Here is a 14,395-nt window from a genome sequence, read left to right as displayed (position 1 = left end):
AAAACGGACCCCTGTGCAACCGACGCAAGCAAGCACACCCTACAATTTCCCCAGAAATTTCCCCAATTTCCCCAGAAATTGTACCCTCTCTAGTTATTATTATACTACTATTTCTCTAGGTTGATTAGTAAGAACAAACACAACACTAAGTTCCTATTTGATACTGTTGCAAATCTCACTAAGAAAAGTACACTCTGTGTTAGTTCAGATTTCTCTCCCAATGATTTCTTAGATTTCTTTGACCAAAAGATCTATGCAATAAGGGACAAACTACAGACTAGTCCTGGAGGAGTGGCCATCAACACTGAACTTTCCCCTATACCAAGCATGCTGCATGTTGAGGCTCTCACTCACTTTAACCCTATTTCTATGGAAGCGTTCATCGAGCTGATAGACTCCTCGAAACCCACTAGCTGCCTTCTCGATCCCCTCCCTGCCAAACTCTGTAGGGAACTTCTCCCTATTATTGGACCACCCATGCTTAGTATTATTAATGAATCTATTGTAATTGGCCAAGTCCGTTGAATTTGAATATAGTGTATTTGGTAAATGGAAAGATCATTAAACCCATGTTATGCATGGATTTGTGTAGGCCTACTGTGTGTGAAAGATTCTAATTAATGCTGAATGCGAGGCTAGTGGCCTAGGCCTACATTTTGTTCGCACATTAGGTGCTAGGATGACTGAACACATTTATTATATAGGCTAATATGTGCTGTTCACAATAGAGGTGCCATTGGTTACTTTTTATTGTTATATTTTATTGCACTGCAAAATGTTAATAACAGGGGGGCCCCCAATCAGTTTCCGCCCCCCCTGAGTCACAACCCTTGCTCCGCCCCTGTTGGGAACAAAGTAAGAACCGCTTGGGGCGGGGTTACCGTGACCAACAAGATGAACAGAATCCTTTGACCGCCAATGCTCTAAGTTTTTACAATTCATATTTCAGCTAAGCAGTACTTGTAAATCAGCATCTGAATTCAAATGTAATGAAAAGTGGGCAGTGTAGTTGCTGAAAATGTGCTTATTTTATTGATGAAACTGCTAATTTGTAAATTTGCTCAGACTTTTCGATAACCTAGCTAGCATTGCAGTGCAGTGCAGACACTAGTTGCTGCATTTTATCAGAATCCAATCAAATCAGTGAAATAACAAACACAAATGTTATGAGCTATTGAGCCTATATTTAACACAAATGTAATACACAAGCACTATACAGCAAAAGTTTATAAAATGTTGCGCTGATAATGCCAGTGTTGTCATACTGCTGCGAGTCCAGGGTATTGCGCAATAGCCAAGAAAACACGCATCGCGTTCTTAGCGTTCTTCGGATTGATAAACAGCCTTTAGACGGGCTCTGCTTTGTGTTTGGCGCTGCCGTGCTAGCGTTGATGGGAAAGATGAGACGTATATACAGTGACGTAATGACGTGGCTCTGTGATGGCTCTCTAGCCCATGGAAAAGCAAACCGGTTCTTAGAAGGCTCTGTTCTTGAACCAGCTCCGAACTGGCTCTAGCACCAGCTCCGAACTCGCTCCCGGTTCACTTTGGTGGAAAGGGAGTAAATAAGAGCTAACCTGGTCCTAACCAGACCCTCGTACATTTCATTTGTACAGAGGGTCTGGGATCGCTCCATTGACAAGCGTTAACTTCCTTGAAGGCGGGTACTCTGATGAAGTTTAAAACTATTGGATCTGCCCAGAGCCACTCTGATCTGCCAAAACCAATCGCTAGCGTTCGCCTTAGCCAAGTCCTTCACCACTACTGTAACAGAGCTAGCTGCCATAGCTGGAAAATCTAATTTTCCCGAACCCTGTGGGGAGGAGCAGGGGTGTCTTAATAGCACTTGGACTTTTTTTTCATTTTTTGAGGCCCGCCGCCCGCTCGCACAATCAATTTCTTTTAGCCCCCATAAGGATCCGTCAATATTTGGACTACATAGACAACGTCGGTGTCAAAAGTTTCGTCTTGGAAGCGATTGAGTTGCTTGTATTTTTATTTACGTTCCGTTGCAAGGTTTAGGCTGAAATTCAGTTTTTGTGGCAAAAGGTTCCTTGTGTCTACAAAGGGAACTCAGTGCTAGCCTACGTCACAACGTCAGCACATGTTAGCAACGACGCATGGATACAACGTGCATTGCTGTTGCACAGCAAGTATCGTGCCATGGTGTACTAGCAGCATTATACATTTAAGCAATTCAAGACTTGCATGTACAGTAAGTAATGTCACATTAAATAATGTATTTAAACTCAAGCTTGTGTGGTGCGTCGCTGTCTTCAATGCCACAGCCTAAACTTTATGTCAAAAGAAACTTTTTTAATTTCAGGCGCATTCAAACAATCCCCTCAGTGTAGTTTGGCTAGCAACAGCAGCTAGGCTAGCTTGCTCGTAGCACAATTCAGATTCTCCATGCAGGGCTGTAGACTGAGACAAAAAGTTGCGTTTGGGGGAATATTTTCAGTTAGCAGATGGTACTGTTTGAATCGCGATTCCATCTGAAAAATTCCTGCCGGTAACAACGTTGTTAGAATAGCTTGTCTCAAAGGGGGTTCAGCTTGTGGGCATATTAAATGGACCCATCTGCAACCGACGCACGCAAGCAACACCCTAGAATTTCCCAAGAAATTATACCCTTTATAGTTTTTGTTACATTTTGTTACATTTGTTTAGATAAGGGGGAGGGGGGGGCCTCCCTCCACCTCCACATCCACCACCAGATGCCACTGTAGAGCATAATGACACCGCGAATTAGGACGTTTATCATCATTATTATTTTGTATTATATTAAGAGGCCCCTGATTGGTCGAGGCCCCGGGCTTAAGCCCAGGTAAGCCCGTGCATTAAGGCGCCACTGGGGAGGAGGGCCACAACATCATGGCCACCAACAAAACTTAACAAAGATTGTTTTTGCGCCGGCTTTAACTTTTGGATATTCGGCAGCGACTCCGCCGCCATTACTGAACTACAACTCAAACTAGCGAACGACAACAACGTCGTCGTTCTCAGCCACTCCCTCTGTTTTCTGATTGGACCTATAAAAATGTTTGGTTTCCAAAAAACGACTAATAGACCAATTATCACCCTACGTCACACAACGTCAAGCAGGCTCAACTGCGGTGGCAAAATACAAACTTCTCCAGGGTATATACACTTGGAGTGTCGATCAGGTAATTATATATCTCTGGACACTGGATTGCAGGGCTTGACATTAACTTTTTGAGGCACTTGTCATTTGGACAAGTACATTTACGTTTCACAAAAGTCACTTGTCCCCCCAGACCTTTAAATCAATCAATCAATCACTTTATTTATAAAGCACAATTAAACACAACTTCCGTTGACCAATGTGCTATACAGAGTGCTAAATAGGACCACAACATGATAACATACACAGACAAACAGAATAACCGCATCAACTTTCATATTTATAAGACAAATCAATTAAAAAGGTCTTTAAACTCACTTTAAAAATGGACAAGGAAGGTGCTGTTCTAATTTCCAGAGGAATATTATTCCAGAGTCTTGGAGCAGCAATAGAAAATGCTCTATCTCCTCTAGTCTGACGTCTCGATCTAGGAACTATTAAGAGGCCTAAGTTTGCAGATCTCAAAACTCTTGTAGGTTGATGGACTGTCAGCAGGTCAGAAAGGTAGGACGGAGGCAAATGATGAATGAAACAGGGTTTATTCAAGAAATCCGAAGCTGCCCTGCTCAACGTTTTTGGTGTAAAATTGACTGTAAAACTGTAAAATCAAAATTGAGCGGAAGTACGTAGGAGGGCAGAGCCAGGTTAAGTGAGAGCGGCGCGGCCAGAGAAATTTTGGTTGGGCGCTGCGGCATATTCAATATGTTATAAATAGTTTTTCCGCGTGAGAAATACAATGTGTGGCGGGAGTGCGTGACAAAAGACCAATATGAGTTACTGTCACGCTCAATGCGTGACACTTGAGAGCCCTGATTTCAACTCTACAGTAGGTACCTAGTGAAAAGTAGCCTCAACTTACCTAGACTTTTAGCTACGGTATTAATGCTGAGGGCTCACTGATATCGCTGTCTGTTACTAGAACGGCGTATCTATGCGTCGTTGCTAACGTGTGCTGATTGTGATGTTGTGACCATAGATATATATAAGGCTAGATGTCTCGTCCACGTTGCCGGCCAACGGAGTCGAACGTCCGCACATGGCGGCCATCTTGCTACAGTCAACTCGCTCACCCATAACATTGTGTTGGTGCTACATGTACTTTTTAAATAACCATAACTTGCTCAATTTTCAACCGATTTCAAACGGTTTGGTTTGTTATCAACGTCAGAGATGTCGTTATCAGAATCAGAATTCGGTTTATTAGCCATGTATGTTATACAAACACGGAATTTACTGTGGCAGGGAGGTGCAAACACTAAACATATACGAATCTTAAATTAAGTAAAGGTACAGAAGTTTAACTATTCCTAAGAACTAAACAATCTAAGAATAAAACAATTTAAATATAAAATATATATAACAATAAGAATAAGAACTAGAGAGGGTACAATTTCTGGGGAAATTGTAGGATGTGCTTGCTTGCGTCGGTTGCACAGGGGTCCGTTTTTTAATGACATTTTTACAACTGATATTTCTGTATATTTTATATAAACATGCATAGGGCCTACTTATTATTTATAAAGATTACATAGATTTAAAAGCATCTTTTTTTTGCTGCTCATTTACAACTCAAAATACGAGTGAAATGTAGAATGAAATATGATGTCTTCTCATTTCCCCTGCAAGAGGCAGCCTCATAGCTGAATCAAAACGAATAAATTTGGCAGACCGGTGTAAAAATTGACCTAATCTCTATGACTTAAACGTCCTTTTAAGTTTTCCCTTCTCGTGATATTTTCAGGCATTTAGCCTAGGCTACTCACATTGCATTCATTCATTAATAAAGAACCCCCTTTAAAGATTATTCTACGACGTTACCGGCAGTATATGGCGTGAAATTAGTGCCAGGAGAGCGAGCTCTGTAAAAACGATTTGTAACTTGCAAAAAAGATTTGTGTCTCTGTAGAAAATGATTTGTGTACTTGCAAAAAAAAGTTTTGTGTCTCCGTAGAAGAAGGCAAGATTTGTGTACTTGCATAAAAGATTTGTAACTTGCAAAAAAGATTTGTGTACTTGTAAAAAAAAGTTTTGTGTCTCCGTAGAAGAAGGCGGGAACAATGCTCCCAAAACCATCTAAGCCAATCAAATATAGCCATTTCTGTGTCTAGTATCATTGGAAATTTTCGTCTGTCTATCACACAAAGAACGTCAGCAAATAAGAACAAAACTAGAGTGCTGATGATTTCAATGACGAGTCATTTGGTAAGTAGTTCAAAATATCCATGGGCATGTACCTTTAATGCAACATTTAAAGATTATTCGGTTAGCACACTCTTAACAGTATAAATTAATGGATAAGAGTCGTAGTAAGTTGAATAGTTTTTTAATGTAAATATGTATACGGATATTTAATTAGACGACCAGTCATTAAACCTAGCATTAGTTGGACAATGTGCAGCTAAATTGCAGCCGGTAAACATCATACTAAGCGTTCACAACTTTACATGTTTTTTAATGTTGGTGTATTCACCATGCTAAACTAAACATGAGCTGGACACACTGGATAGATCTCAAATGTTGGCTGGGAAAGTTAAGCGCATAAATTAAAAAGATATGGATCTTTCACTCTAGAGTGTATTATTTACTGCCAGCTTTCATTTTGAATGAAAACCACTAACTATATTGAGTGATTTCGCGGCAGTTCCCTGCCATTTAGCTGCACATTGTCCAACTAATGCTAGGTTTAATGACTGGTCGTCTAATTAAATATCCGAATACATATTTACATTAAAAAACTATTCAACTTACTACGACTCTTATCCATTAATTTATACTGTTAAGAGTGTTAACATTTAAAGAATAATCTTTAAATGTTGCATTAACCTTTTCATGTTCCTGTTAAATTTGCCTGAAAACGCCTAAACAGCATACCCAAAGTAAATTGGAAGCTGTTCTTGAACCATTTGGAGTACATGCATGTAAATGATCTCTTTTGAAAGCTGACACTCTGAAGTTATGTCCCCTGTTGTCAGGACCCCTGTCAGTCCTTCTAGTGTTGAGTAATAGAAGCTTGAACACAAGGAAAGTGAAAATTTCTATTTCCGCCTAGATTTTGTTTTGAAAACAGAGGCCTGAAGAGGCCTAGAGGTGGTAGGTATTATCTGGAAGACTAAATTGGACCACAGGTTGAAGCCTTACCCAATTCAAATCAAAAGTCAAACATAATACCACAATATATTCATATTTGACACATGTTTTTATAAGAGTACATCCAGGAATTTTCTAAAAGGGTCTTTTGGAGACTCCAAAATGACCCTTTGTAACCAAGGTCAAGGTCAAATAAAAAGGTATTATTTTTCATAATTGTTATCTCTGGCCCATCTCTGGTACTTAGAAATATCATATATAATAGCTAAATCCCTAATTAGTAATACTGAAACACAAAAACTGAAGCATGAACACATTGGAGTGCTTTATCTGATTCCAAGGATTGGCGCACAAAGAACACTGATTCTGTCAACCATATTGCGCAATCGACTGTTATTTTGAAGGCTCCACAGACGCATACAAATGAGGTATTGGCATTTTCAGCTAGCTGTCAGCTACAAGGCTAACGAGCTAATTTCAGAGCCAGTCGAAGCCAGTTCGAGAAATTTGTTTAGAACGAGTGTGGGGGGGGGGGGCGGGGGGGGGCAGGACGCACAGACCTAGTTGGCTTTAGAGGGCTGTCAACGGGGCATGGAAGCTCCTATTGGGTCGAACAAGGTGTCAATCAAAAGGGGAGGGTTCAACGGACATTTTGAGACCTTCATTTTGTAAATACTCCGTTGATAAATCGGAGAAAATAACACTTTTATGTGAACAAGTTGTTTCTTCCTTCGGCTAACTTGCATAATGAAACAAAGGATAATGGCTATTCATGAACGTAAAACATTGTATTTGGACGAATTACTTTACATGGTTAGATACTTTGAACCCTTGGGACTTACGCAGATCAAGTTTTGATGGCATGATTTGCACACCTGGACCTATTTGAACAACTTAGGGTGAGTACAACTTTTTTCTTTGGCATTGTTGAAGGAATGTTCACCGGAAAAAGACGTTGACTTTGCTTGCTATTGCGACTTGATCTTGAATTGGTTTATTTCAATGGAAGCACAAGAATCGTAGCTTTCCAACGATGTATAACATGTGTAGCGTCTAAAAAATATATTTTTTAGAATTTAGTGCGTCGTAACTGAGGAAGGGGGAGGCAGCATTTTTGTCTCGCGGGCGAAACAGGAGCGTAAACAGGTTAAAGATACATGCCCATGGATATTTTGAACTACTTACCAAATGACTCGCCATTGAAATCATCAGCATTCTAGTTTTGTTCTTATTCGCTGACGTTCTTTGTGTGATAGACAGACGAAAATGTCCAATGATACTAGACACAGAAATGGCTATATTTGATTGGCTTAGATGGTTTTGGGAGCAGTGTTCCCGCCTTCTTCTACGGAGACACAAAACTTTTTTTAGAAGTACACAAATCTTTTTCTCCTACGGAGACACAAAACTTTTTTTTACAAGTACACAAATCTTTTTCTTCTACGGAGACACAAAACTTTTTTTACAAGTACACAAATCTTTTTCTTCTACGGAGACACAAAACTTTTTTTTACAAGTACACAAATCTTTTTTGCAAGTTACAAATCTTTTTTGCAAGTACACAAATCTTGCCTTCTTCTACGGAGACACAAAACTTTTTTTTGCAAGTACACAAATCATTTTCTACAGAGACACAAATCTTTTTTGCAAGTTACAAATCGTTTTTACAGAGCTCGCTCTCCTGCCACTAATTTCACGCCATAGCAGTAGAAGATGGAATCGCGATTCAAACAGTACCATCTGCTAACTGAAAATATGCTCCCAAAAACGTAAATAAGCTTGACATTTATTTAGTGGAAAATCGCTCATTCATAAAAAGCTCACTGGTAGAGATCATTGTCAGTAACAACGCAAAATGCGATATAGCCCTGTGCGGAGAAGCTGCCCCGGTAAATTCTACTACTACAGTACAGTACTAGACTACTGCTGTGTTCGTCTTGGTAGCGATTGCGTTGGTTGAATTCGATTAAACGTTCCATTGTACGGTTTAGGCTGAAATTAATTATTTTCATGAACAGATTGACAAGTGAAGTTTAGGCTGTGGCAATGAAGTTCAGGTTAGTAGTCAGATAGTTTCACCTATTGAAAGACTTTTGATTTAAGTAAGGGGAGTGCCGAACATGTTCTGTCGCCGTTTGACTTCCAGCTGTGTAGATGTTTTTGTAGTGTGCCTCGCCTAGGCTACAGCATTGCAGTGAGCAACACTGGTTTGAAACCACAGGTAATGATAATTTCACCAACAAATCGTTTACTTGTAATGTAATGTCATAATAAATCCTACAACGAAAATGTATTTGTGAGGAATGTTTATTTTAACGATTGAAAACAGATGCATCATAGACCACTGTAGTATGTGTTGCCCGGGCAACAGAGGCTAATGTCATGATGCTAATGCTTCAGTGAAATAGTAGACTACCGTTTCCGAAAGTAGATGTGGGCCTACTTCCTTAATAATATCAGCTAATATTGTACATTACATTTCACAATTGTGTTTCACATCACAAAGTGAATTGAGTAAATAGTTATCACCCTGGCCTCTTTGCTTGTGGCGTTTCTGCAGCTGCCTTGCAGTAAAGCTATAGTTAGCCTAGCTATCCCCCAAGTTAACAGATGCGAAACGAATGTTCTGCTACAGGTAGTCACGCGTGTTTTCGTGACGTTAGTGACGTTAGTAACGTCAGTGACTGTGGCTAGCAAATTAGCCACCGTTAGCTTCACTTTTCGCCACAAAAACTTAACTTGAGCCTAAACCATGCAACGGAACGTAAATAAAAATACAAGCAACTCAATCGCTACCAAGACGAAACTTTTGACACCTAGGTTGTCTATGTAGGCCAAATATTGACGAAGATTTAGGGGGGCAAAAATAAATAATAATAATAAATATATATGTGAGAGAACAAAGGTTGTGCCCTTGCCGAAGGCAAAGCACACCCAATAATATATATGTGAGAGAACAAAGGTTGTGCCCTTGCCGAAGGCAAAGCACACCCAATAAGCGATAAAACGCGTCACTCCTCTACATTTAATTTGGTCTGATACTTTTTGCCAGCCCTCTTTCTTGGATTTTGCAGACTTTGAGGTGTTCCCTGGCGTTCTGATAAAATCTTCAAATTCGGAGTAACCTTCGAGCAAGCTGTTGCTCTGTTGGCTCTGTTGCAGAAAAAACAGGGCGCTCATTTTGGCCACGGTGAGCAGCCAATAGCAGCGTTGCTGATCAAGGTTTCTACAATCGATACATACCCCCTTTTAGACCAACGTATAACTCAATCCAGCTATACTAATCATAAACAACAAGTGTGTTCGAAGAACCGAATTAGCCAGATGATGTCATCTTAGATGTGTCATTTGATCTTGGATGTAATAAGCGACGTACGGAGAACGGGTCAGGTCTCAGGACAAGGGAGCTCATTTCTATTCTTCTGTTTCTGGCAGATAGGACTTTGAATGGGGTGTGAATTTTGTATAGTGTGTTAAATGTGTGAATTTGGGGTTGGGCATGTGGATTTTGTGAAGGTGTGAATCATTTTTGATTAATATTTAATATAATAACGTTCTTTGTAACGAATTATCAATGAAGGAATTATTTTGACCCCCCCCGGTCAGACACGGGGCGAACCCCCGCCACCACCACCACCACAAATTGCTTTCTAATCTGTGGGAAACACTGCACAGTGTGTAGAACTGCTCTTACAAAGTAACAATACACAAAAAACTTCAGACAAAACTTAACCTTAGTTTGAACCTAATAGTACAGTAATGTATTGTGGTCCTCCATAAGGCTACAGATGGAGATCTCTCATACCCAGTGATGTGATGCTAAGATTGTATGGGCATATCCTGGACTTCGTCCTCTCACTCACTCTCTCTCTTTCTCTCTCTCTCTCTCTCTCTCTCTCTCTCTCTCTCTCTCTCTCTCTCTCTCTCTCTCTCTCTCTCTCTATCTCTAATGTATTTTTTTACGCAGATGACGGGAATGAGAACGAAGTCCCTAGCCCCCCCAACAGCAGTCATCAGCTTAACTGGAAACAGGGACGACAGCTACTCAGACAGTGAGTGTGCGCACACGCATATATAAACATAAACACACAGTCCATCAACCCTACCGCTAGCTCATGCTTTGCACCACAAAATGTCACAGTGACCTCTCATTGACTACCTAATTTAGCAGACTCCCAAGGGAAGCTCCGGTTTGGACACAAAGACACGAGACACACGCAGACACACGACATACACACGAGACACACAAGACACACACACACAAGACACACACACGAGACACAGACACATGAAACACACACACAGACACATAAGACAGACATACACGAGACACACACACATGCAGACACATGAGACACACACATAATATGAGGCCTCCCCCGTAACAAGTCAGAAGGATGCCTGGACAGCCTCAAGGTAATTCCATATCGTTCATGTTGTCACACAGCTCTTTGTCTGTGGTGACTCAACACGCGCAAAACCGCGAAACAACACATGTTGGAACAATGGGTTCTAGGTAGTAGGAAGTCATGGAAACGGCAATTCATGTGTGTGGTGACGGCATAATCAGCTGTGAGTCTCTTAAAACAATAAGCAGTGAAAGCAGAGCCAATCTTCTTAATGCTTTTATATGAATTGGGCCTGTTTGTGTGTGTGTGTGTGTGTACCATTGCGCAAGCCCTGGTATCTACCCATGTTCCTTAATAAAAGCAGAGGAAACAGTACACACGTTAAGGTACACCAGCACACACACGCAGACGTTACAGGAAGATCCTTCCCATGACCCCCACACACACTTCAATTGTAGCACACACACACACGCTGTGGGAGACTTTCAAAAAACCCACGCACACACATATACAGTACCAGTATTCACTCCACACGGTCACATGTGCTCCACAGAGTGGTCAGTGATTCCGTCATGTCAGAGCATAAGCCAGCCGATATGCCTAACCATAACCCTAACCCCCCCTCTCCCCCGGATCTTATCTCCCCAGCCCACACACACAGTGGAACAGTCCTTGTCATGCTAGTACAGGAAGTATATGACAGTGCGTGAGCCATCTTCTTACTGATATTGATTCTATATTTTGTTGTGTGTGTGTGGGGGGGGGGGGGGGGGGGGAGCAGTGACGTGAGCGACAGCTAAAGGCAGGCACTTAACTACACAAGGAACAAGGCCCCCCCCCACACACCATGAACTCACTGAACCAGACATAGGGACAGAGGTACACAGTGAAAGAGAGAAAAGAGTGAAGCAGACTGAAACAGAGGGAGATATACACAGATGTATACACAGAGACTATAACATTTTACTTCTTCTGAAAAATATTGTGAAATATGTTTTTTTATTTTTTAACAAAAGCCTGCATGGAATGTCAGGCACATACTAAGCAGTGTCTTCCGACTTTCACTTTCTTTCATCCAAACATTACAAAAGTTCCTGTTTGCACCAATCAGCAGCGAGGCCAGCCAGGCACTTAATAACAGTGAAGAAAGTTGTATTGAATTTGACTGAATGGATGTGAGTGTTAGTGTACATGCGTGTTGGTCGGCATGTTGTGTGTGTGTGTGTCGGGGGGGGGGGGGGGGTGAGAGAGACACAGTGTCAGAGACAGGGACGGTGCAAGTGCCCATGAATGGAGGATTGTGTCGGGGCACTCAGCCCTTCTGTGACTGGCGAGGCTGGTACAGCTAGAGACCAAGGGGAACCGTTTCCTCCTCTCTCTCCTCCTTCCTTCATTTCTCTGTCAAAATGTGTACAAGATGCTATTTTCACTCGCAGCAGAATTAAGCGGCTTCTCGAAGGATAAAGGGTGTCAACATAGCCTCAGCTTTACTGCAGAGTGAGGTACTGTATGTGGTGTGTTGAGGGGGCTTACGATGTGTTTTAAATTGTGGATAGTTTTGGAAGTGAATTCAAGAGTAAATCTAAAATGGTTTTGCTTTCAGGTTTTTTTGGGTGCATTTTTCCATGAGTGTGTTTATATTTGTATTGTCCAACCCAAATGAATAAGAAATGTATTTATTTTATTGTTTTTCACACCCATTTTTCAATGTAGTATACCATTTTAAATGTTTACTAACAAAGATGGGTATATATTTTATTGGTTTATTCCCTTGAAATGTAAAAATATAATTGTCGTACGCTGACACTTTTAAGAAAACAATTACATAGAAAAGCTCCTATCTATAGAAAATGTACTTTTCAAATGCAATTTACTTGAACTGTAGACCTTAATTGTCGGCTTTGAAGCCTACTCACCATAAGAGCATATGACACACCAACAGGCTTCCTCAGTGACCCAATCCATGTCACATCACTGTCAACATGATGACATGGACTGTATTCATGACTTAAGTGGCTTTAAGTGACTTTAAAAGACAGGATTAAAATCACGGAGGGCAATGAAATGGGAAACCAGTTAATTAACTATTATATCCACAACACCTATCCTTTTCGTTAATTTCAAACATGTAAACATCAGACATGTAAGGCATGTTTCCCCTTTCCGTTTCAGGTATCTCCAGGAGGTGGGCTACACGGACACTATTTTGGACGTGAAATCCCAGAGGGTGAGGGCGCTGCTAGGTCTGGCTGGGGACCCTGGAGACAGGTCATCAGACCACAAGACCGAGCCCATGGTCAACGGCACTGAACCGTCTTCCCTAAAGGATAGCGATATGGTCAGGTAGGTTCACAGCTAACGCCACGGTGTCTTGGATGAATTTAGATTGCTTATGCTGGGTGATGGTTTGTATGAATTTGAAAGCACAGCCTGATAATCAATGACGGCCCAGAGTGTGCACATGTAAGGCCTTGACAGAATTGGAAGCTAAAATTAGGGTTAAGACAATGGCTAGTAGCTTCGGTCTGTTCAGCTGCTGACATGTTTAGGGGGGAATTTACAGTAGCAAGTAAATGAAGAAAGAGTGCTGTATCCTTGTTGGTATCTCCCCCACTAAACCTCTTTTTTCTTTTGTCCTTTAACTCTCTCCTTCTCACTTCCTTGCCTCAGTAAACCTGACATGTCGGACTCAGCCACGGTACTGGAGGCTTTCAAGTTCATTGAGAGCGCTGCTGCGGAGTTCTGCGACGAGGATGACGAAGATGACAGCGAAGGAAGAGACAAAACCATCATGGATTTGGCCACGGTAAGCCTGCCAAACACATCTACACATACAAGAAACTGCAAGAATGAGGACTTGCCTGATGAGAACCTCTGGCTTCCCAAGCGCCACCAGTACCAACTACGCGAACGAAAAGCTAGCAATTCGTTGATGCGGGTGGCCTGTTACATACCTGAGGAGTGAGTTTCACTGATACACACCGGCTACATTCACCCCTCAAACTCACTCCGGCCGGTTAGCTGATGCTAACCTAGCGATCCGGGTCACGGCACCAGTGTAACAGACGTGGTCTTGCAAGCTCCGTCAGAGGTATCGGGCAAATCGTCCCGCACTGGGTTAGAACTTACCACCTCTGGCTTCCCAAGCGCCACCACTACCAACTACGCAAACAAAAAGCTAGCAATTCGTTGACGCGGGTGGCCTTTTACATACCTGAGGAGTGAATTTCACCGATACACACCGGCTACACTGTGAAAGTACCAAGAGAATGAAGTCAATTGCCACATACAAGTTCAAAACTAAATCTAAGTATTTATTACAGATCTGTAAGGTGCAGGTGTCTGATACACTCAAGTTGAGCATCTCAGAAGACAATGAGTTGGGCAAGGACAATGAATACAGGATGAAGGGCAGTTAAATAGTATCACAATATGGAAGGGGACTGACAATCAACAAAGCTTCGCAAGCAAAGAAAGAAGAGACAGCATTCATGGTGCTAGATAGTGTTTGTTTAGCCTTTAGATAGGGTTCCTAAAAATGGCCTTGACATTCCTCCTATTTTCCTTGTTCAAAGTTGCATGGCATTATACACTTTGGTAACATTTTGAACTTTGACCTACTCTCTAGTGTCACAGACATTTCCTACTCACAAAGAACTAACTTATGGCTGTGCAGGAATAAGCAAGCTTTAGCAAACAGCATAATGACAGTTTCCGTGATACAAGCAGCATAATTCATATGTAGGCATATTTCTCTTCTTAACATGACCACGGTCATGTTCTAATGAGCTAACATAGCAGGGTATAGATCAAA

General features: G+C 41.5%; 1 protein-coding gene across 3 annotated transcripts in view; it reads left to right on the top strand.

Annotated features, from left to right (window-relative positions):
- strn (striatin, calmodulin binding protein) overlaps positions 1 to 14,395 on the top strand; it is a 76,354-nt gene that overhangs the window by 44,214 nt on the left and 17,745 nt on the right. For all 3 annotated transcript variants that reach the window (XM_062448798.1, XM_062448797.1, XM_062448796.1), the window contains exons 4-6: positions 10,200 to 10,284; positions 12,754 to 12,924; positions 13,252 to 13,387. In XM_062448798.1, the coding sequence (XP_062304782.1) occupies positions 10,200 to 10,284; positions 12,754 to 12,924; positions 13,252 to 13,387 (392 nt within the window). The remainder of the gene's footprint in view (positions 1 to 10,199; positions 10,285 to 12,753; positions 12,925 to 13,251; positions 13,388 to 14,395) is intronic.

The sequence above is a fragment of the Osmerus eperlanus genome, chromosome 22 (assembly GCF_963692335.1).
Source record: "Osmerus eperlanus chromosome 22, fOsmEpe2.1, whole genome shotgun sequence".
NCBI classification, from domain to species: Eukaryota; Metazoa; Chordata; class Actinopteri; order Osmeriformes; family Osmeridae; genus Osmerus; species Osmerus eperlanus.
Note: the sequence above shows the minus strand (reverse complement) of the source record. Positions and strands in the feature narration are given on the sequence as shown.